Genomic DNA, 22,348 nt, shown 5'->3' on the forward strand with positions numbered 1-22,348 from the left:
CATCTCCCAAAGCAGGGACAGGATGGCACACTTCAGGACCTCTGGATTGAAACTCCCAGGGAAATTGAATGAGAGTGATCTAACCAGAGATCCCAGAAGGAGAAACCAGGGCCAGGGGTGGGGGTATGGGTGGGGCAGGGAGGGCTCACCAGTCCTCCCTGGGCAGGCTTTTAGCATGGATTCCTTGTGCCTCAGTTTCCTCTTCTGTAAGGTGACTTGCTCACAGCTGTGTCTGAAGTGTGACCCATCAGAAACTTCCTAGAGCTGGCTGGACGCTTCATCCTCCCCGCTTTCTGACCTGGTTCTCCCAGGCTCTTCGTGGGGATTATGTTTCCTACTTTACAGATGTGGAGACAAGGCTCGGAGGGGCTGACCCACAGCCACATAACGAGCGTTAGAAATGCGATGAGAACCCACCAAGGTCTTGAGTCTATTGCCCCAGCAAGTATCTCCTAAGCACTCAGTGGGGTATCAGAGTCTGAGCTGTGCCCAGAACATATAGCAGTGAGCAAGACACACTTGTCCTACCTCCAGGGGCACCAGTCCCAGTAGGGGGTGACAGACAAGGGAGGAAATGTTGAAAATGTTGGCAGGACAAAGTGACAAGAGCCAAGAGAGACCTTTGGTGGGCAGAGGACAGAGGTCGGCTCAGGGCTGTCTCAGCTCCTGCACTTGGGAGGACCCAGCAGAGCAAAGGTTTGGGGGCTGGGGAGTTGAACTGGGGAAGGCTGGGGTCCGGGACCAGTATTCCTGGCTCAAGTGGGGTGCTGACTGGGAGAGGGAGTTGGAGCTGCCTCACCCTCAAAAATACCCAGACCAACGCCACTTTCGGCCTCTGCCTGCTGCCTCTCAGGCCATGCTCTGCCTGCCAGGAGTTTCCATCCATCAGTTTCCTTGTCTTGGGTGGTTTCCAGCCCCACCTGCTTTCCTGGAGGCCAGTTCACCCATCACTCCTGCCAGGCATGTACCAGGGTCACTCTGAGTAACTCCAGGGACCCAGGGTGACCTCACCCTGATTCAGTTTGACTCACCCGCCCCATTTCTGGAAGGTGGCTCTTGGCCATTCTTACGTCATGCTTCAGCACCCAGGGCCTGTGGGAGTGGCATATCCCCCTCCCTACTCCCAACGGTTAACCGGGTCTGTGTCACAGAGGGGAAGTGCGGGAGCCCTGAGGAGGGAACCCTCATACACCCAGATTAACTCACTCCGTCTACAGCTCACTTTGGACGTCTCCTTTCCAGTGATCGCGAACATTCTCCAGTCTACTTTCCTGCTTTTAACAGGAAAAGGACATTATCTAGGAAGACTAGCTGTTGTTAATTGACCACTTACTATGAGCTGGGCACTCTGTAGGTATCATCAGAGTCTCAAGCATTTCATTATTGGTCTTCATTTTCTAGATGTGGAAGCCAGAGCTCAGAGAGGGGACTTGACTTGTCTGAGGTCACACTGCAAAGAATTGGCTGAGCTGGGATTGGAACTCAGGTGTACTTGACTCCAGAGTTGTTTAGCCAGGGCCCCACTCCTGACCACGCCCTCCAGCTGCCCACAGGTCTGGGAGGGCAGAGGGAGATCATTCCATCCCCAGCTTGAGCCTGCCCAGATCCAGGCTCACACCCCCCCAGGACCCCTTCGTAGTGGTGCTGGAAGGGATAGAAGCTCTGAGAGGAGCCGCCATTTGCTCCACCCAGGGGTCTTAGGGCCATCACTTTCCTGGTGGGCAGAAGCCCAGACCTATGTAGCGCCCATAGGAGGGGATTCCCTTGTGAGTGGGCCAGACCTGTGCTACTTGGTGGGATTCGTGACTGGTCATCCCGCCTCATTTTTAGGTGGGCCCAGGTCTGCCACCTCAGCTCCCCACCCTTTCCCTCCCACAGCTGCTCCCCAGTCTGCTCCAAATCCCTCCCCCGGGCCTCTCGCACCCAACCTGCCTTCACACCAGGTGAGGCTGCACAGCCCACAGTGGCCACTAGTCACAGGTGGCTGTTGAGCACTTGAAATGTGACTAGTGCAGCCAAGGAACTGAGTTATCACGTTATTTAATTTTAATCAGTTTACATTTAAGCTTAAAAAGTGATACTCCATGCAGTGCTTAGAAAACATTTAAGTATGTTTGGAACAACTTGAACATGAGGATCTACTTTTTCAACTGCAAATTTTATGAACTCTAAATACAGATCGTTTTCTGATAAAAATTGAGCAAGTGCTTTACATGTAAACTAGCCACCAGATCTTGAAGACTTAGTAAAATAAAATGTAAAAATATCTTACTAATATTTTTATATTTATTATGTGTTAAAATGATAGTATTTTAATATATCAGATTAAACTTTTAATTATTAAATATTTAAACTATTTTTAAAATTACTTTTGCCTAATTATTTTTGTAATGTAGCTATTAGAAAAATTTTCAATTACCTATGTGGCTCATATTTCTATCAGATAGTGCTAGTCAAGAGGATAAACGTGTGGGTTCAAATTTTGGCTCTGCGTGTCCTTGAGCAACGTAACCAGTCTCTCTGGACCTCAATTTCCTCACCTTTAAGACAGAGCTAATAGTAGTACCTCCCTCATAGAATTGTTCAGAGGAATAAATGAGATAATGTTTGTAAAGCGCTTAGCACAGTGCCTGGCCTATAGTAGTGCTCAGGAAAAAAACGACAATATTATTATAGGCTTCCTTTTATCATAGCACCCAGTTGCAATTCAATTAAACTCAACAATATTTATGGAGGGCCTGCTATGTGCCTGGCTCTGAGGAGTCGACAAAGAACACGCCAGATCGCAGCCTCTGCTCTCATGGAACTCCCATCCTCCAGGAGGGTGGTGGCCACTGAAAGAAACAGGGAAAGTGCAGGTAGTGAGTGCTCGGGAGAAAATGAAGCATGGAGATGTTGCTAGAGGCTGCTGTAGCAGGAGTGGCGAGGGAAGGTGTCCCTGTGGAGCGTGACCAACATGGAGCCAACCACGTGACGCTGTGAGGGAAGGGTGCTTCCGGCAGAGGGAACAGCTAGTGCAAAGGCCACAGCGAAGCCCCTGTGACTGCAATCTGTCTCCTGTATTGCACCGTCTGCTTCACCAAACTTTCCGCTTCTCTCATCCAGCTCTCTCCCGGCCACTGCACTGTCCCTGTGTTCATGGCAACCTTTGTAAAGCTGGTCCACGTTATTCCCCATCTCATCTGCTCTGCTGTCTCCTGTCTGCCCCGGAAAACCTCCTCCCTCCTCTGGCCCTCCAGCTCAGGTCCCCTCTTCTAGGAAGCTTCCCCTGGTGGTTCCTGTCCCCACTGGTCTCTCTCTGGGATTCTTCTAAGACTGAACACTTTGTTTTACACCATCCCAGTTCCCACCCTGCCTCTTCATCTTTCTGGGGCAGTCATGCCTTCCCCACAAACTTGCCCCTTTTCCCAGGGCTGGAACCAGAATCAGGTCTTACACTCTTCCTAGCACTCAGCCGAGCCGTTCATTAACACCTATGGATTGCCAGATCCTGGGAGAGGCATGTCTGCCTGGGCAGAGTGGAAAAACCCTGGCTGGGGAAAGGGCCGTGGAAATTTCTTCTTAACGTTCTCCTTCCAGACTTGGACTTGCCCCAGAAAGCAGTCAAGCATTTGCCCAGCGCCCTGCAGGGCGGCCTCTGTTCTTCCTCCTGCCCCCGCCCCCAACCCACCCCAGGCTTGAACCCGGGGAGCAGTGACAGGGTGGGGCTGGGGAGAGGCAGCAGCTGGCAGCTGAGCTCTGCTGTAAAGAATCGCTCTTGATGTCATCCAGTCCCACCCCCTCAGTTCAAAGATAAAGGAACAGGGTCAATGGCAAAATCATCCTAGACTGCGGGTCTCTCCTCTCCAGTTCAAGCTCATTCCATTGCCCCATGTTCCTCGGTTTCCTCATCTGTAAAATGGGAATAATAATAACAGTACCTCCTTCATAGAACTGGTGATATGTGAAGTGAGTTAAAGATGTCAAGATAAATATAAGCCCTAGGTCTGCCCTTCCTCTAGCCCCTTGGTGGAGTGTGCAGTTCCCATTCTTCCAGCTGCCAACTTCTGGGGGGACTTAAAAGAGGGTTTGAAGTTATCACCAGGGGCCGGCAGGTTCCAAGGATGATTGCCCGGTGTTGTCTGTACACTGTGTCCACAGCACATCTGGCTCATATTTGTCCTGCTGCTTTTTAAATGTCCGTAGATGCAATTTTGGTGAGTAAAATATGTATTCACTTAACATTGTTACTGAAGTCACAGGTTTGTACTATATTTGCTCAATCAGTGATAGCAAAAGTCAAAATTTTTGGAGGCTGAGAATTGGTTAGGGGCCACTGGGGCAGGTTCTCCAGTCCTCAGCCCTTCTCTCCTGGGAACCCAAGCCCCTCTCCTGTCCTCTGAGATGTGCCAGCCCAAATCAGCTCTACTATTCTGTCGCCAGCCCTCAGATTACCCCCTCCCCTCCCCTCCGAGGGAATGGGAATGTGGGTTGGGGGGAGGCCTAGGTGAGAGAATGAGAAAAGCTGCCTTCACATGCTCAGGGCTGAACTCTCATCCTTCCTCCTCTGGGAACCTGTCCTCACTCTGTCTCTGAATTCCTAGAACATACAGGATACTGCAGATTCATTGCCCTCATTCGGCTCTTTACAGCTTACTACCTGTAGGCATGGGTGCGGTGGGCTTGACTGTTGGGGTAATTTGGACCTGGGCTGAGATGTGGAGAGGCATAAAAGTGCTTAGAAGTGTTGTGCACTGTTGGTGGGAATTTAAAATGGTGCAGATGGTATAGAAAACAGTATAGTGGTTCCTCAAAAAGTTAGAACTAGAATTATCATATGATGCAGCAATTCCACTTCTGAGTATATACCCCAAAGAAGTGAAAGCAGGGTCTCAAAGAGATTTGTACATCCGTGTTCATAGCAGCATCATTCACAATAGCCAAAAGATGGAAGCAACCCAAATGTCCATTGATGGATGAAAGGATAAGCAAAATGTGGTATATCCATACAGTGGAATGTTATTCAGCTTTAAAAAGGAAGGAAATTCTGACATTTGCTACAATATAATTGAACCTTGAAGACCTTGTGTTGAGTGAAGTAAGCCAGGCACAGTAAGACAAATACTATATGATTCCACTTATGTGTTGTATCCAGAGACATCAAATTCATAGAGACACAAAGTAGAATGGTGATTGCCAGGGGCTGGGTGGTGAGGGAGGGGATGGGATATTGTTATTTAATGGGTATAAAATTTCCATTTTGCAAGATGAAAAAGTTCTGGAGCTTGGTTGCACAGCAATGTGAATATATTTAACACTACTGAACTGTACACTTAAAAATGGTTAAGATGGTAAATTTTATGTTATGTGTATTTTACCACAATTTAAAAAAAAGTGTTTGGAAGTGGCTCCAATGGGCCTCTCCAGGAGATGGTGGATTTGAGATGTCATGGTCCTTTCCATCCTTCTTTTCTTCCATACATGTGCATTGAGAATTTTCTATGAGCCAGGCACTGTTCTAGGCACACAAAAAATGTAGGCTGACATTCTGTTGGCAGAGACAGACAATAAATAAAATTTGAACCAAAATGCTCATGGCTTCTCTTTGCTTTCCTTTACTTAGTGAAAAATTTACTGTATTTACACTAAATGGGACCCTAATTACGGAGCTATAATTTATGTTTTAAAACTTCTAGAGCTCATTTTTTGTACTTTTTCATGTGTGTTAAAATTTTTTTAATTGAGGTATAATTTGCATACAGTAAAACGTGCCCTTTTATTAGGTGTTCAATTCTATGGATTTGAAAAACATGTACTTAAAAAACATTTTTATTGATATAATTTACATACCATAAATTTCACCTATTAAATTATATTAATTTAATTATATTAATTATTATATTACTAATTATATAACAGTTATTATATTAACAGTTTTTAGTATATTCACAGAGTTCTGCAACTCTGTGAATATACTAATTTAGAATATTATCATCACCCCAAAAAGAAACTCTATACCTATTAGCATTCACCCCCATCTCCCCCCAGTCCCCCAGGCCTAAGCAACTAATCTTTCTATTTCTATGATTTGCTTATTCTGGACATTTCATATACATGGAATCATACAATATGTGGTCTTTTGTGATTTGCTTCTTTCACTTAGCATAACGTTTTTGAGGCCCATCAAATGTGGTAGCATGGATTATTCATTTCTTTTTATTGACAAATAATTTTCTGTTAGATGGATATATCATGTTTTGTTTATCCATTCGTCTGTTGATGGACATTTTGGTTGTTTCCACTTCGATATTATGAATAATGCTGCTATGAAAATTCATATATAAGTTTTTGTGTGGACATATGTTTTCATTTCTCTTGGGTATATACTGAGAAGTGGAATTGCTGGGTCATATGGTAACTGCATGTTTAACATTATGAGGAACTACCAAACCACTTTCCAAAATGGCTCTACCATTTTACAATCCCTCCAGCAATGTATGAGGGTGCCAGTTTTTCCACATCCTTGCCAATACTTGTTCTTATCCACCTCTTTGATTATAGCCACTCTGGTAGTATGAAATGGTATCCCACTGTAGCGCTGATTTACATTTCCCTACTGACCAGTAATGTTAAACATCTTTTCATAAATGCTTATAGGGCACTTGTATATCTTTAAAAAAATTTTTTTCCATAAGTTTTTTTTTTTTTTTTTTTTTTGCTGCATTGGGTCTTCGTCACTGCGAGTGGGCTTTCTCTAGTTGTGGTGAGCCGGGGCTACTCTTCGTTGCGGTGCATGGGCTTCTCATTGCGGTGGCTTCTCTTGTTGCGGAGCATGGGCTCTAGGGTGCGTGGGCTTCAGTAGTTGTGGTGTGTGGGCTCAGTAGTTGTGGCTCACAGGCTTAGTTGCTCAGAGGCATGTGGGATCTTCCCAGACCAGGGATCGAACCCCTGTCCCCTGCATTGGCAGGCAGATTCTTAACCACTGTGCCACCTGGGAAGTCCCTGTATATCTTCTTCGAAGAAATGTCTATTCAAATCTTTTGCTCATTTTTTAATTAAGTTGCAGGAGTTCTTTATATATGCTAGGTGAAAATCACTTATCTTATATATGATTTGCAAAATACTTTCTCCCTGTCTGTGGGCTGTCTTCTTACTTTCTTGATTATGTCCTTTGGAGCACAAATGTTTTAAAATTTTATAAAGTCCAACTTGTTGATCTTCTTTTAAACTTGTATTTTTGGTGTCATATCTAAGAAATCATTGCCTAATCCAAGATCATGAATATTTACTCCTATATTTTCTTCTAAGAGTTTTTATAGTTTAGTTCTTCCATTTAGGACTGTGATCCACTTTAATTTTTGTGTATATATACTTTAAAAAAATTCTGGTATTAAGGTATAATTTACGTTCAATAAAATTCACCATTTTAAGTATACAGTTTAATTAGTTTTATCTTATATACTTTTAATCCTTCTGTATTGGGACTTCCCTGGTGGTCCTGTGGTAAAGAATCCGCCTTCCAATGCAGAGGACATAGGTTCGAGGAACTAAGATCCCACATGCCGCCGGGCAACTAAGCCCACGTGCCACAACTACTGAGCTTGTGCACCTCAACTAGAGCCCGCCAGCCGCAAACTACAGAGCCCACGCGCTCTGGAACCCATGCACCACAACTACAGAGCCCAGGCGCCCTGGAGCCTGTGCGCCACAACTAGAGAAGAGAAAACCTGCACGTCACAGCTAGAGGGAAGCCCGCACACCACAACGAAAGATCCCACATGCCTCAACGAAGATCCTGCGTGCTGCAACTAAGACCCGATGCAGCCAAAAATAAATAAAATAAAAATTTAAAAATCCTTCTATATTTTTAGATTTTTTTTTCCCCTGGGAAGTTAGGGATAGGGAAAATTGAGTGTGTGCCCATTTTCTCTTTTTTCTTATGCCCCACAGTTTTGCTTGTAAATGTATGTCTGTGATTATGTGGGATCGTGTGTGAAAGAGAAAGAGAGAGAATTTTGATTTTGACATCAGCTTCTTATGGGTTCCCACTTACTTTGGCTTTCTCTAGCAGCTCCATGGACCCATTTAATTATATATAGGTTGAATGAATGAATGCAGTAATCAAGTGACAGTCTATCAGTGTCTGCCCTCAGAGCCATCAGTACCACATGGCCACGGATGTTTCCATGCAGATGCCCATTGTTGGGACTGAGATGGAGACTCCCCAGCTGGGCCCCTGCGTGGATGTGTCTGGGTTTAATGGGCTGTTTTCTAATTTGTGATTCCTTCATAAAGAGCCCCCTTTTCAGGATAATTACTGAGTCCTGTAATAATCTATTACTTAGGACTGGTTTCTGTTCCTCATGTTTCCTCAGCCTTCCACTGGGCTGCCCCCGCAGCACTGGCCACCTCCAGCAGTGAAAGCAGGATGAGGCTGACCAGGACACCTTAACTGAGGAACCAGGAGAGCTCAGTGGATTGAGTGAAAGGCCCAGGAGGTAGGAGACCACACTTCCCATCTTAGCCCTGCAGCCCTGCTCATTGAGCCACTTTGAGCCTTCAAATTTCCTTCTGAAACATGAGGTAGAATTAAAGGAACCTTATCTAGGGTGCTTAATATACACTGGGCTTAGGGAAATACCGCTTAGAAGTGAAGCAGTCTGAGCACATTAGCTCACAGTGATGTTTTTTACCAGAATTTATTAAGGTTACATATTGACGTGACTGTTGTTAAGATGATGACTTTTGAACGTTAGAGGAAAGGCGGACCAGAGGTGAGGCAGTCAAAGGTGGTCCCTATCACAGGGTGCCTGCTCCACCGCAGCCCAGGCCCCCCATCTCTTGCCCAGCCACTGGCTTCCTCTGCCAGTGGTGAACTCCAGTTATACCTTTATATATTGAATACATCATTTCCTCACTATTATCCCCATTTTACAGAAAAGAAACTGAAGGTGACTTGCTCAAGGTCATCGGCTAAGAAATGTCTGAGCCAGGATTTGAATCCAGATTTCACTAACTCTACTGCATGGTGGTCTTACGCATTAAGACACCACTTCCCTTCTAGGACCTCTGTATTCCTCTAAACTAGGTGGCAGGCAGAGTAAAACAATGAAGTGTTTCTACCCTGCCCTCCTCTCTGCTTAGCCTAGAGTCTGAGGCTGGTGGGGGAATCTTGTGTTGTCTGAGCCCAGGGAGAGGGAGATGATCAAGCAGTCTGACAGCCAGGCTTGAAGGGAACCCAGGAGTGGGATACAAAACAAGTACATACAGTGAGATTGGAAAACTGCTGAATTATCTTTTCTTTTTTTTTTACAAATTTATTTATTTATTTTTGGCTGTGTTGGGTCTTCGTTTCTGTGCGAGGGCTTTCTCTAGTTGTGGCAAGCGGGGGCCACTCTTCATCGCGGTGCGCGGGCCTTTCACTGTCGCGGCCTCTCTTGTTGCGGGGCACAGGCTCCAGATGCGCAGGCTCAGTAGTTGTGGCTCACGGGCTTAGTTGCTCCGCGGCATGTGGGATCTTCCCAGACCAGGGCTCGAACCCGTGTCCCCTGCATTGGCAGGCAGATTCTCAACCACTGTGCCACCAGGGAAGCCCAACTGCTGAATTTTCTACACTGCAATTGTGAAGGATGAGGCTGGGCGAGGCAGAGGGGAGTCATAAAAGGGCTGGAACTTGCTCTGGGCCTTAAAGGAAGGGCAGGGTTTTCAGGCAAGAGAGAGGGATCACATCCCTGGTGGAGGGCACTGGAATGAGCAGAGTCTGGGGCTAGAGGAGGGGACAGGCCAGGGGAGTGGTAGAGAGTGGTAGAGGCTGTCAGCCTGGGTGGGGTGAATAGGGCCTGATACCAAAGGTCTTCAAAGGCATACAGTGGAATCTGATAATAGGGAGCTATGGTAGGTTCTCCAGTAGTATTCTGTTGGGGTGGGAAATAGAACTAAGGGAGGGAATCCTATACAAAGGGAGGGAATCAATACAAATTTTATAGGCTAAATAGAACAATTTCTGAAAGCATTTTCCAAAATTGGATTTTATGTGGAAGTCTCATACGCTTTATTAGCTTTCAGTCTTAGCAACAAGGGAGCCTGTTCCATCTTCTCTTCAAGAGCCCAATACCTAGGACAAAGCTCCCTGCCACATCTTAGGAGACCTAAGAGCCCTAACCTGGGGTCTTTCTGTCCTATTTGGGGGGATTTTCAAGCCCTGTGAGGATGAGGAAAGGCAGTCTGGCCTCAGAAAAGGGCATCTTAGCTGAGACTTCTTGGGAACCCAAGTTTTCCTCCAGCCTCAATCTGACCATCTAAGAGAAGGAGCTTAGGAGCAGAAGCAAGAAGAACTACAGTTCTGCAGCCCATGGAACGAAAACCACAATCACAGAAAGATAGACAAAATGAAAAGGCAGAGGACTATGTCCCAGTTGAAGGAACAAGATAAAACACCAGAAAAACAACTAAATGAAGTGGAGATAGGCAACCTTCCAGAAAAAGAATTCAGAATAATGATAGTGAAGATGATCCAGGACCTCAGAAAAAGAATGGAGGATCGAGAAGATGCAAGAAATGTTTAACAAAGACCTAGAAGAATTAAAGAACAAACAGAGATGAACAGTACAATAAATGAAATGAAAAATACACTAGAAGGAATCAATAGCAGAATAACTGAGGCAGAAGAACAGATAAGTGACCTGGAAGACAGAATGGTGGAAATCACTGCCATGGGACAGAATAAAGAAAAAAGAATGAAAAGAAATGAAGACAGCCTAAGAGACCTCTGGGACAACATTAAATGCACCAACATTCGCATTATAGGGGTCCCAGAAGGAGAAGAGAGAGAGAAAGGACCTGAGAAAATATTTGAAGAGATTATAGTCGAAAACTTCCCTAACATGGGAAAGGAAATAGCCATCCAAGTCCAGGAAGCGCAGAGAGTCCCAGGCAGGATAAACCCAAGGAGAAACACACCAAGACACATAGTAATCAAATTGACAAAAATTAAAGACAAATTATTAAGAGAAGGAGCTGAGGGTGCTTGCTGCTTCCCGGTCTAGGAGAGGGTTAATGCTTACCTCCCCATCTAGCTCTTGCCTCCAAACACCAATGAGACTCTCTGTTCTGGAGCCAGACACAGCTTTTTGTTTTCCTCTTTGGGGGTCAGGGAAGCACAGCCATGAGCATTGGCCCTGATCTCAATTCCCGGGAAAGTGCCCCCAGATACCACCCAAGTGCTGAGCCTGCTTCACTCTCAGCTCCACCCTGAGGGGCTGAGAGCGGGCAAGGTCAGCCATGGTCAGAAGAAGACCGTCATTCAAGGGCTTGGGCCTCTGTTTACTAACCTGTAAAACTTCACTAACCCCCGTCCCACCCACCCCTCCCAGGGTAGCTATTAGGAGGATGTGCTAAGAAGTAAGGGCTCTTAAAACTACTCTGGGCACCCTCTTCCTTGTTACTACCATTTTCAAATCTAGTTCTAAACAGTTCATTCATTTTGGGGAATAAGTCATTCCATTCTACCAAAGAGATGCGAGTCTTCTAAACCATCCCAAAGTTCAAGACCCTGTGTCAGGATCCTGGATGAAAATGCAGATTCCTGGGGCCCTGCCCCAGACACATGTGGTCAGAATCTCCTCCAAGGCAGGGAGATCTGTGTTTAATTCAGGCCCCAAGAGATTTGAGTATACAATCAAGTGGAAGAACTACTGTTTTACAGTTGGGCAAACAAGGCCTGTCTGAGACCAGGAAGAGAAACAAGGGAGATAACAACTCTCCAGAGGCTGGTGTGGGAGGACTGGCCGAGAGTCACTGGGAGGGAGGAGTGGGAAGGGCCTTGGCCTTCATCTGGCCCAATCCCAATTTCACCGATAATGAAATTGGGGCCCAGAGAGTGCAATGAGTCCAGGTCACCGAGAACATTCATGAAGACAGGCCTGTAGTCCCCTGGCTCTTGAAGCCCTCACCACACCTCCTACATATGTTGTGTATTTTGCTCCTGCCTGGCAGGTCATGCCCCTCTCTGAGCCCTAGGTTCCTTGTCTAGTCAGAGGCTTGAACCCAGTTAAGTCTTTTTCAAACTCCATTTCTTAGTGCTCCTGCTCCCTAGCCTTTTCATATCCAGAGATAAAATGTGTAATTTTCACTGCAGAACAAATAGAACTGTGCCTTTTTTCACAAGGAAAAAAGCCTCTTGCAGTCCTTTAAGTGCCTGTAAGGACCTTGGGCTCAGGAGTCCTTTGTACCAGGCCCTTCTAACCCAGGGCAGCTAGGTGAGCTCTTTCTACTGGGACTGTGGCTCTGAGAGGTCTGACTCACTCCCTATCTTCCAGGGCTTTCCAGTGCTTTCCCTTGGTAGCCTCAGCCAGCAGAGCCAAGGGAGCCTGCGTTCTTGACACAGATGGCACTCAGTCTACATACCTCCATTACCAAGCTGGCAGGCAGCCCCAGAAAGGGACAGAGAAACACACAGCTGCACCAGAGTGTGATGAAACCCACCTTTTCCAGCACCCATCCCCCTCCCTTTTATTTCATGGCACTGATGAGACACAACCGTTTTAACAAACATGTTTTTTTTTTTTATTAGAAAAGTAAAAAATATTGCATAGGTCTTAATACTTGAACATCAAGTGTATTCATGAACAGTGAGTATCTTCATGTAAACAGTTCTAGATGGAAGACCCAGATGGTACTCCTCTGGGGGAGGGGTTCCAGCCCCCACCCCAATCAGCCCCATCCCCTCACAGTTCAACCCTTCACTACACATCCGGGGATGGGCCACACGCAGCTCCCAGGTGTATTTTTTCTTCAAGTGTCAAAGATCCCCAAGTGATCCCAACACCCACCCCTTCTCCTCCTCTTACATTCATGCGTCTGTAAGATAGCTGCCTAGAACAGGTCAGTAGTGAAGCTCCAATCAAAAAAAAAAAAAAAGATACAAAAACAACAAAGAACAAACATTTGGTCCCTTCAGACCATGAGATACACAAACCACCTCAATGACCTCCCCCCTCCCACCAGAGCCGGCTGCCGTGAGCACACATCCCTTGCAGATGCCAGTGCAGCCCAGCTGCTCTCATGGCTCTGTCACACCACTGTTGTCTTAACTGTCAGTAACAATAAAAATAATAAGGTACATGCTACATACACATCCAGCCAGAAGCCTGGTTGGCCCCTAAGCCTTTGTTTCATGCTACAGTACTGAGGGGCGGCGTGTGAGCCCAAGTGGGAGCCACCTGTCCACACCTCAGTGAGCTTCCTAGGGAAACACCGTGTTCCCCTCACCTTGACCTTCCTCCCCGCAGGTGGCTGTTGTCAGTTTTCTAATGACAGACATCAGTCCCTCAGCTTCTGACTGCCAATGTCCACCCCAAAAGTTCAACTGTCTCTGTCATGGGGTCAGTATTGCCCCCTCAGGCCCAAGTTCAACACTCCTCAATGAGCAGCTGCTCTGAGCTGTACAGCTTCTTCTTGATTACTCGGAAGCCCGTGCTCAGCGTCAGGGACTGGCTGAAGCCAGGGACGAAGGGAGAGTTGGCGGAGCTAAACAACCCCTGGATCTTGGGCCAGAGGCGTGAGTCCAGGCGCAGCACGAGGGTCAGCTGGAAGGTGGGCACAAGGCTAGGGTCGAGAGCCAGTTGACCCACGCTGTGGCAGCTCTTGCCCTGCTCTACGCAGACGTCTAGCAGCGCCCCCCGCAGGCCGCACGGCTCGCTGTAGGCCAGGCGCAGTAGTTCTTTGCCCACCTGGCTCACCAGCTGGCCGGGCATCAGCAGGCGCGCGGGGCGCCGCGAGCCCAGCCGTGCCTGGGCCAGGCTCTCCTGCAGCAGCTGCATCAGGCTGGCACACAGGTGCTCATCCTCGGGATCGCTGAGCAGCTCGAAGTCGGGCAGGGACACCCCATCCAGGTATGAAGAATCTGCAAGGGAAAGCACGTAGGGGAGGGAGTTAGAGCAGCTCCGAACGGGGAGATGCTGTTTCGCTAAGAAACCAGCACTCCTTCCCACTCTGTGCCTCAGTTTCCGCCCCCCTCTCGTACCCTATACTTCAATCCCCCTCCTCTGCCCGCCTCCTTCCACAATCCGGATTCTGATGGGATAGGAAGCCAAGGTGGCTTTTGACTCCTTCCAGCGCGGTGCTTTCTCACCTCCCCCGCCCCTCTATTCGCGTCCAGCTCCCGCACACGGCTTACCTTCCTCCGGCCCGAAGCCACTGTTGCTGCTGTCCAGGGACTCGCAGTCCGAGCTCTCCAGGCTCGCGCAGCGGCCGAGTGTCTCTTCTCGGGCCGCCGACCCCCAGGCTGAGCGTGGCGGCTGATCTGGGTTGGGAGTTCGGGACAAGGACGAGGACGAAGAGGACGACGAGAAGCGATCCCAAAGGCTAGGCATGGTGAGGACGGACGCCAGGACGTTTGCAGATGAGCTCAGGGTGCTGGAGCGCAGAAGACCCTGTAAGACAAGAGCGGCGCGGGCCCGGCGTCAGTCTGGGGGCTGCTCCAGACTGAGAGCGCTAGGACCCCCACGGCTGAGGCTTCTCCGCGCAGCGATCAGCACACACAGAAGGGACACTCACCAGCTACTGCGGTCAGCTAGAACTGCTGGGACAAGTGCGTACTCCCGCTTGAATGAGTGCGCGAACTGGTGCCAACCCCCGAGCTCTGCCCAGACCTGTCCCTTCTCCCAACCCGCACCTCCCCCTCGGCCTGCCGCGGTCCCTAGCACCAGAGCAGAGAGACCTATAAGGACTAGCGCGGAGAGGCCACACCCCTTCCGCGCCGCGGCCCAATCCAGACCCGGGAGTGTGGCCCACCTCGACCAATGGACTCTGGGCGCACGTTCGCAACGTTCTCTCCTGCCCGGTGACAGCCGCCTGGCCCCGCCCCCTTGGGCCCCAGAAAGCACCCGGCCAAACCCGCGAGCCGCGGCCACGCCCCCTTTCTGGAAAGGGATCCGCGGCGGCTGCAGCTGCCAAGGTCCCCGAGGGCGCTCGCGGCGCGGCAGGGGAGGATCTAGGAAAGACTTGTTTATTATAGGGTCGTATTGCTGGGGGAGGGAGTAGGCCGCGGCCGCGCGGGGGAAGAGGCAGGGGAACTTGAGGGGGGCAACAAGCAGGGAAAACGGTTGCCCCCAGCGTCTGAGAGCCTGCGAACTCTGGGCACAACTGGGCGCACAAGTGGATGCCAGTGGGACTGCGGCGCGGGGAGCAGACGTTAATCCACCGGCCCTCGCGCACGTACCCCACGCTAACCCTGCCTTACGAAGGGTCGGGTTATGGGGGTGGGGTCCAAAGACTGGGCAGCTCCGGGCACCGTGCTCCCTCTTCCCGGCGGCCCCACCTGCCCGCCCGCTTGTTACTCTACAGCCCCAGGGGATGGATTAATTGGGGGGGAGCTCCGCTCCCAGCCTCCAGCTGCCTCCAAGGAGGGGGTTCGGGAAACGTGGTTAAAAGAGTATTGATGGGCCTCGGTTCCTAGCACTTGGTTCTGGAGCTGGGAGCTGGGACCCATATCAGAGGGACATACTGACCCACCCGCCGGCCGTAAGGACGGACAGAGGTGCGGCTGTGCCTCCCTCGCCCGCTGCGGCCGAGAGGCCCCGGGCGTCCGCCGGGTCCTAGCGCCCCTCTCCGCCAAAACGCTTTGTGTAAAAGAGCCGGAGAGTTGCATCAGGACCGAAGACCTAGATCTCCGGAAAAGCCCCGGAGTGAAATCGCTATCCCCTGTTTCGTCATTCAGGAGGGGCCACAGAAAATGTGACCCGACGGCGGTGCTCGAAGACTGACAGAGATTGCTGAAGGTGGGAAGGGGTTCGGACGGATTCGACCTTTATTTATTTAAAGATATATCAATCTGGGTCACAGGATCCTGATGGAAGAGAGAACCAAACTTACATCAGACGCTCCCGTCCCTGGGCGGGCCAGAGCCTAACCAGATCAGACTGGCGGGCGTCGCCTCGGGGCAGACTTGCGCGTGACCGAAGACACTTGCCGCCGGAAGAGTCCGGGCCGCTGCCATCCACACCCCCTCGCATTAAAAAAAAAAACAAAAAGGCTGACCCGTGGGCCTTCCGGGCAAACCAAGACTTAGAACTGTAAACGACCAGAATCAAGCCCTGCACCCCATCCCCTTTTTCCAGATGGGAGAACCATCTCTGGAGACAAATTTATGGATAAAAAATAAATTAGACGACTCAGATTAGGAGATATCTTAAAGACTGCTGCAGAATAGAATAGTCTGTTAGCTGCTGGGGCTTTCAAGGCCTGAACACTGGCCCTTTCTACCTATCCTCCAAGCTCTAGTCACTTGCTGGGAACCTTAAAGACACCAGGTCTTGGCAATTAGGTGAAGTGCTTGGAGGACTGAGGGTAGATGACATCCTCTTGAAATCACCCTTTACTGAGGTGGGAAGGAAAGAGTTGGGGTGACCTGTATGGGTGTGTCTTTCTGTCAGGACTGAAGATCAGGGAATTAATCCATCAAGACCATTCACTCCTCCCAGGCTGACTGGGCTGGGGACATCTGAGACAGCAGGCTATAGACTTAGGGTGTTTTTCTTCTCTCTCTCTCCGCTGACCCCGCAGGAAAAAATAATTCAGAAAAATGTGGAACACTAATCTAAGAAAAATAGAGGTTTTTAAATAGAGGTTTCAGAAGCAAAAGAATCCAGTGCCATTTTGGAAAGGTCAGTTCACTAGGAATCATTCATTCATTCAATAAGTAGCCATCACGGAAGCAGTGTGCTAAGCAGCTTTTTTCATTCACTGTCTCATTCTGTTAATAAAACAGCTTTTTATAATGGGGAAGGGCTATGTTAATGGGCACTGGGTAATTTTGTTTCTTTTCAAAAGAAATCCATTAATGTTGTTGTCTCATCATTTTCAAAAAAGGACAGGCAGTCTTAACCCTGGAGGTTTTTCCCAGAGGAGAGAGTGGGCTATAGGGTAAACAACCACCTGCTAGGAGGCCTGGCTGCAGAGGGATGAGGGTGGAGGGCTAAATGGCTTCCCCACTGAAACTCTTCACCCCTATGAAGGAGGGGGGCAAAGCCCCATATCATTGTCTGTCAGGAGAACCTTTGGATATAGAAGGGGAGTTTCCTAACTGTTAGCCCCTCCGAGGAGCTAGGGTGGAGGGTCATGGTTCATCCTGTGAGGTGAAGGGCAGGATCCCTTCCACATGGCTGGGGCTGGAAAGACATGGTTACCATCTCACACACCTGTCTCTGCATTGAAGATGGGATGGGGCGGTCCCAAAAGTGGTACTTGCAAGGAGGAGGCAGCTCCATCTCCTAGCCTCTGAGCCAGGCCTCTTCAAATCCTTCAAAGATCCTATGAACCCTGCATTTGCTTCTCTCCCCGTCAGGCTTAGGCTGGCTGCAGGTCAGGCTTGCCTGGACATGTTCCCGCCAGCAGCCTTGGAGACCCAGCTGTGGCATCCCTTCCTCCAGGAAGCCTTCCCCAGTGCCCAACCCAATACACCATCCCTTAGGTGCCCCTCCTCAGGTCATCCTCACACCCCATGCACATCTCTGTTAATAACTGTTTCCACTTTAGTCTTCTCACCGGACTATGAGCTTCCTGAGGGTGGAGTTCTACTCTTCTTAACTTCCAGTGGCTAGCACATAGTAGAGTCGCAGTGAATATTCCTTGGATGAATAAATGAATGAATGGATAAAGCAAGAAGGTGGATTTTCCCAGAACTGCAGACCTACATCTGGATTCTCAGGATCTGGGTGGCCTTTGGGGTGAGCCTTCAGAAGAACTCCATGCTACCTTTCTATCCCCTTTCTGACAAGTGCTGCCAAGAGTGTTGGATGTATCTGAATATCTCCCTTCTTCCTCAGCTCAGGTCAGGAAGTGGGCTTCTAAGGCAACCTAATTCTTCCAGTTGGAGTATAGTCAGCAACCCCAGGAAGTTGGGGATAGAGGTGCATTGTGCAGAGAGCTGACTTGTGGGAAATCTTTTAAAGCAATTAGTACTTTCCCTTCAAGTGCCTTAAAATACTCAGAATTTTTTTTATTGAGATGAAATTCACATGTAAAATTAAACTTTTTAAAGTGAACAAGTCAGTGGCATTTAGTACATCCACAATGTTGTGCAACCACCACCTCTATCTATTCCAAAACATCTTTATCATCCCAAAGGAGACCCTGAACTCACCAAGCAGTCACTCTCCTCAAAATACTTTTGAAGTTTATATTCCCTTGTTGGTGGGAGTAGGGATGCCCCTTTGCACAACTCCAGAGGGCACCATTACCATTCGAGTCTGTGCATTTACATGTGTCTTCTGGGGAAAGCACTCCTAACATAGACACAGTGTGCAACATGGAATCTGCATCAAGATGACCCTGATGGGGAGATGGCTGAACTCCCAGCAGGAGTGGGCTAGTGTCATGTCCCCAGTGACTCAGGCCTCTGGAGTTGGTAACCAGGCCCCATGTCCCAGTCTCTGTGGCCAGAGCCATGCCTGTGCAGAAGCTCTGCCTCTTCCCAGGCTCTGCTGTCTTCCCGTAGGACCCACAGCAGCCTGCAATTTCAAGTCAGTGAGCACACACTCCAGGCCACTTGCCCCTCCCTGTTCTGGCGGTTTCTGTCCTGTGCACCGGTTCCCAGGACCTCAGTCTGGCAAGTTGCCCCAGTCGGGTTTGGGGAGTTAAACCAGATCTTGGGGTGGGGGTGTGTTTCTGGGAACCCCAGAATTCAGGATGGGAACCCCTGAAGGCCAGCCAGCATGCCTGCGCAGCTCTGCTTGGGGTGCCTCCACAGCCCTTTGGAAACGTGTCATTGAGGGGAGTGGAGGCGGCAGGAGGAGCCCGGGTGGTGGGGAGAGGATGGAGTGGTGGTGGCACGTGGGGACAATGAAGCCAGCAAAAGTGTTCCCAGGACTCCTGTGGCTTTTTTACTTGAAAAACAACAAACAACTTGGTCAAAATAGCACCTGGTTTGCTAGGAAGGCTGTGAAAAGCTGTTGACAGCTGAGGGCTTTAGCAGGATTTTGACTGTGTTATTGGATGGAGAATTAAAAATTCAGTGGGGAATCTTTTTGCAAGTGAAGCTACTTTTTGAAATGGATATACTAACAGTACATTGTATTGTGCAGCCTTTCAAAGAAGCTTTTGAATTATATTATCTACTTACACCCGAAGGAATGAATATAATGCCATTCTACAGAAAAGCAAATTGAGGTCCAGAGTGAGTGCCCTGTAATCCTACCATCAACTAGTGGCTTTCTAGCCTGATTGATAATTAGAATCTTCTGTGGAGCTTGAAGCCCACCTCCCCAATCCCCATTCTGATTTGGTAGGTCTGGATGGGTCCCTTTTGTACAAAGCTCTCTGGGCGGTCCTGATGCTCATCTTTAGTTGGGATGTCTGCAGACTGACCTGTCAGGAAGAAAGGTAGGCCTTGGAAGGAACGCTGGGTTGGCTTCCCAGCCTCTCTGTGGGTTGGGGGGTGGGTTCAGGGCGGGTGAGATGGCACACAGCTGTGGAGACTAGGCCCACATGTGGTAATGGTGAGCTCACAGCCAGCCAGTTCTAATGGGCTCCTAGGTTTCACAAGAAGTCATTTCCTCTGGGGACAGGGCAAAGGGCAGAAGGAACCCCACCAAGGGCTGGCTTGTTAAACCACTATGACAAAGGTGGAGCTAGGAGGGTAGCCTGAGTATCCTGCCAGAGCTCAGGTTACCCCTGCAGTAGTGAAAGGCACGATGGCCTGCCAGACCTCCACTGCTCCCCCACCTCATCTCCCCCGCAGCCAGAGTTGTCCTAGGGATCCAGATTCCAGGGCACTGTCTCTCTTTTCTCACTAACACACTGGACTGCCTCTTAGGAAGGAATCCCATCTGCGGGGTCAGCTTTTGGCCAGCTTCTCAGAATCCCTCTTCCATGCTAGCTTCTGAACTCTTATGAGGGAAGAAAACAGTGAAGTGGAGGGAGGCTGAGGTAACACCCCTCTCCAGTTAGTACCCAAAGCCTAGGCTAACTGGCTTTCCGAGGCAAGCCCAGGCCCCGTGAGGGGACGGGAGTCAGCTGACCTGAGTTCAGGCTATTTGGCTATTTGGCTGCTAAAGATGAATAGGGTTCCGAGCTGTGGCCTGAAGCAGCACCTAGGAAGCGTAATGTGTCTTTGAAATCCAGTATTTTCATTACAAATTATTATTTTATTTTATTATTTTTATTACAAATAATGCAATCTTGCATTCTATTATATATTTTATCCGTGTGTGGGAATTTGTGTTAATTTCAGTAGCAAACTTTAAAATGACTTAATACTTCAATTACTTAATCTACCCTGCCCCCAAAAAACCCTTGTTAACAAAAAGATACACTGCGTTTATCCTGTGGCTTCAGACACTGTTGGGATTTTCATACCCCAGTTTTGAAAACCCAGAACTAGAGAATCTCAAAGGCCTATTCAACCTCCACAAAGATCATAACAAAGAAAAAAAGATTTAAGTTCTATGGAGCCCCTTTTCTAAAACTCCCGGGGTGGAGGGCAGCCCATAGGGTGGTGGACCATCTGGAGGAGGCCTGCCAGAGAAGGTAGAAACAGACGTCCCAGTTCCAGCCCTTTCAGCGTTCTTGCTTTTTGAGGGTTTCCAATTGCCATATATCAAAGGGGGGGAGGCAGGGTCAGGATGAGCTTTGTTCATCAAGGCGGGGGTGGGGGGATGACAAGGATGATCAGAAGCTGCTACTGTGGGGACAGCCTGAATCCAGGCTTACATTTGCATAGCGTAGATGAGACAGGCCTCATCAGTGCCATTTTACAGGTAAGAAAACAGGTTCGGATAGGTGCAGGGACTTGCCTAAGGTCACATAGCCAGTCAGCAGGCTGGAGCCGTGACTCTAGATCTAGGCTGATTTCCATGATTCCAAGCTCCTGTCACTTAGTTGTGAGCCAGAGGAACTGTATGGCTGGGAAGGGGGGCAGTACATGTTGGGGAGCGGTGGTGTAGAACAGGTGGAGTGAACACCTGGAGTCGATATGGAGCTACTGACAAAAAACTTTCTCTGCTGGTTTGGCTCTTTTTTTTTATCTGATGAGGCTCTTCCTTCCCCTGCAGAATTCAGCAGGGCCCAGCAGTGCTGACTCAATGGCAAAGCTCACTGTCGCCATGGGGTCCCCTTCAGCTAGACAACCGCAAGCCCAGAAGTGACACTGATTCTGTCACATCCTCCCTCCAGGTATCCTCCCTGAGAGCTCAGGAGGGCCCATCTGGGAAGTGGTGAGCCAAAAGAGGAGCCTCTCCCCGCCCCCAGCTGTTCCGTTTGTAACCCACAAAGGACAGACTTTGGCGTAGGAATCCGGAAGCTACGGCTGAATCTTTTTGTATTTAAAAATCACACGCAGAGAAACACACACAAAAAATCTAGATTTCTAGATTCTGCTCTGGGAAGAGGAGCACACAAGAGCTGAATTGACTTCCCCGCTGTGGCTGGTCTGCAGTGGGGCCAGCCGGGATGGGGGAAGGGAAGACCCCCTGCTCCCTCTCCTCTCCCCTCCCGCCCCCCACCTTCGGCCGAGGTGCGCCTTCAGGGGAGCCGGGCAGGGGAGGTGACAGATGCTGAGCAGCTGACTGGGGAGGGCGGGGGTCTGTCTCCACGGACCCCCTGGTGTGTGTTGGGACGAGCGGGGACGTGACTTGGAGAACGTGCGTCTTGGGGACGAGGTGGGGGGAAGGAGGGAAAGTGAGACAGGGGAGAAGGGCGGGGCTAGCGTTGACCCCGCCCACTCCTGGGAGGAAGGAGACTCCTCCCACCGTCCGAGAGGAAGGCCGCCAGGCTGCGGAGATGCTGAGCTCAGCACTATGGTCGTTGGGCTGCTGGGTGGGGGGCAGGGCGAGCGGCCGGCGCCTTTCTGGGGAGGGCAGAAGAGCGGGGAGAAGGGGAGGGAGGAGAGGCTGAGGAGGCCCTCACAACCCTGAGGCAGTAACTCTCCTCGGGCCGGGTCCGCTAACAAAGCCGTCTCTGTTGGGGTGGGGGAGGCGTCCTGGGTGCACGCAGAACCTTATGGGGGTGGGCGGGGGAGTGTCTGTGAGTCACCACCCTACACCCTGACTTAGGCCCAAGAACCCACGTCAGAGAGGCAGAGCCCTTGTGCCCTCTGACCCCAGGATTTGTTTGGTGGAGGGAGTGCCGGGAGCAGTGCCTGCTCCTATAGGGCTGCAGGTTCGAACTGCCCGGGCAGCCTCCGGGGACTTTTATTTAAGGCAGCCTTATGAAAAAGCAGGGAAGATTAGCTTGGGAGGGGAAGGAAGAAAACCCTTTGGACCTACTTGGCACAAATGGTTACCCAGGCCAAATGGATGGGTGGCTATTTTTGAGCTGACCTACATACCTATTTGCCTCTTTATCTTTTTATTATCACACACGGTTATTATGG

At 49.5% G+C, this 22,348-nt stretch overlaps 1 protein-coding gene and 1 long non-coding RNA gene across 3 annotated transcripts in view; one reads left to right on the forward strand and one right to left on the reverse strand.

Moving 5' to 3' along the window:
• LOC133084442 (uncharacterized) overlaps positions 1–22,348 on the forward strand; it is a 66,780-nt gene that overhangs the window by 29,310 nt on the left and 15,122 nt on the right. For both annotated transcript variants that reach the window (XR_009699442.1, XR_009699441.1), the window contains one exon: positions 8,355–8,477. This is a non-coding gene — a long non-coding RNA (uncharacterized LOC133084442). The remainder of the gene's footprint in view (positions 1–8,354; positions 8,478–22,348) is intronic.
• On the reverse strand, positions 12,520–14,663 carry DDIT4 (DNA damage inducible transcript 4). The gene is made up of 3 exons (XM_061197464.1): positions 14,536–14,663; positions 14,156–14,411; positions 12,520–13,882 (listed from the first exon to the last, which is right to left on the reverse strand). Exons 2-3 carry the CDS (start codon positions 14,349–14,351, stop codon positions 13,389–13,391), a joined length of 690 nt encoding a protein of 229 aa, XP_061053447.1. The 5' UTR covers positions 14,352–14,411; positions 14,536–14,663; the 3' UTR covers positions 12,520–13,388.

This window comes from Eubalaena glacialis, chromosome 1 (assembly GCF_028564815.1).
Source record: "Eubalaena glacialis isolate mEubGla1 chromosome 1, mEubGla1.1.hap2.+ XY, whole genome shotgun sequence".
NCBI classification, from domain to species: Eukaryota; Metazoa; Chordata; class Mammalia; order Artiodactyla; family Balaenidae; genus Eubalaena; species Eubalaena glacialis.

What these genes read in the sequence shown, in the direction of transcription:
- DDIT4 (XM_061197464.1), bottom strand. Translation starts at nt 14,351, where the DNA reads ATGCCTAGCCTTTGGGATCGCTTCTCGTCGTCCTCTTCGTCCTCGTCC. An exon ending in TGGCTTCGGGCCGGAGGAAG is followed by an intron (nt 13,883 to 14,155) that starts GTAAGCCGTGTG and finishes TTTCCCTTGCAG; the next exon opens with ATTCTTCATACCTGGATGGG.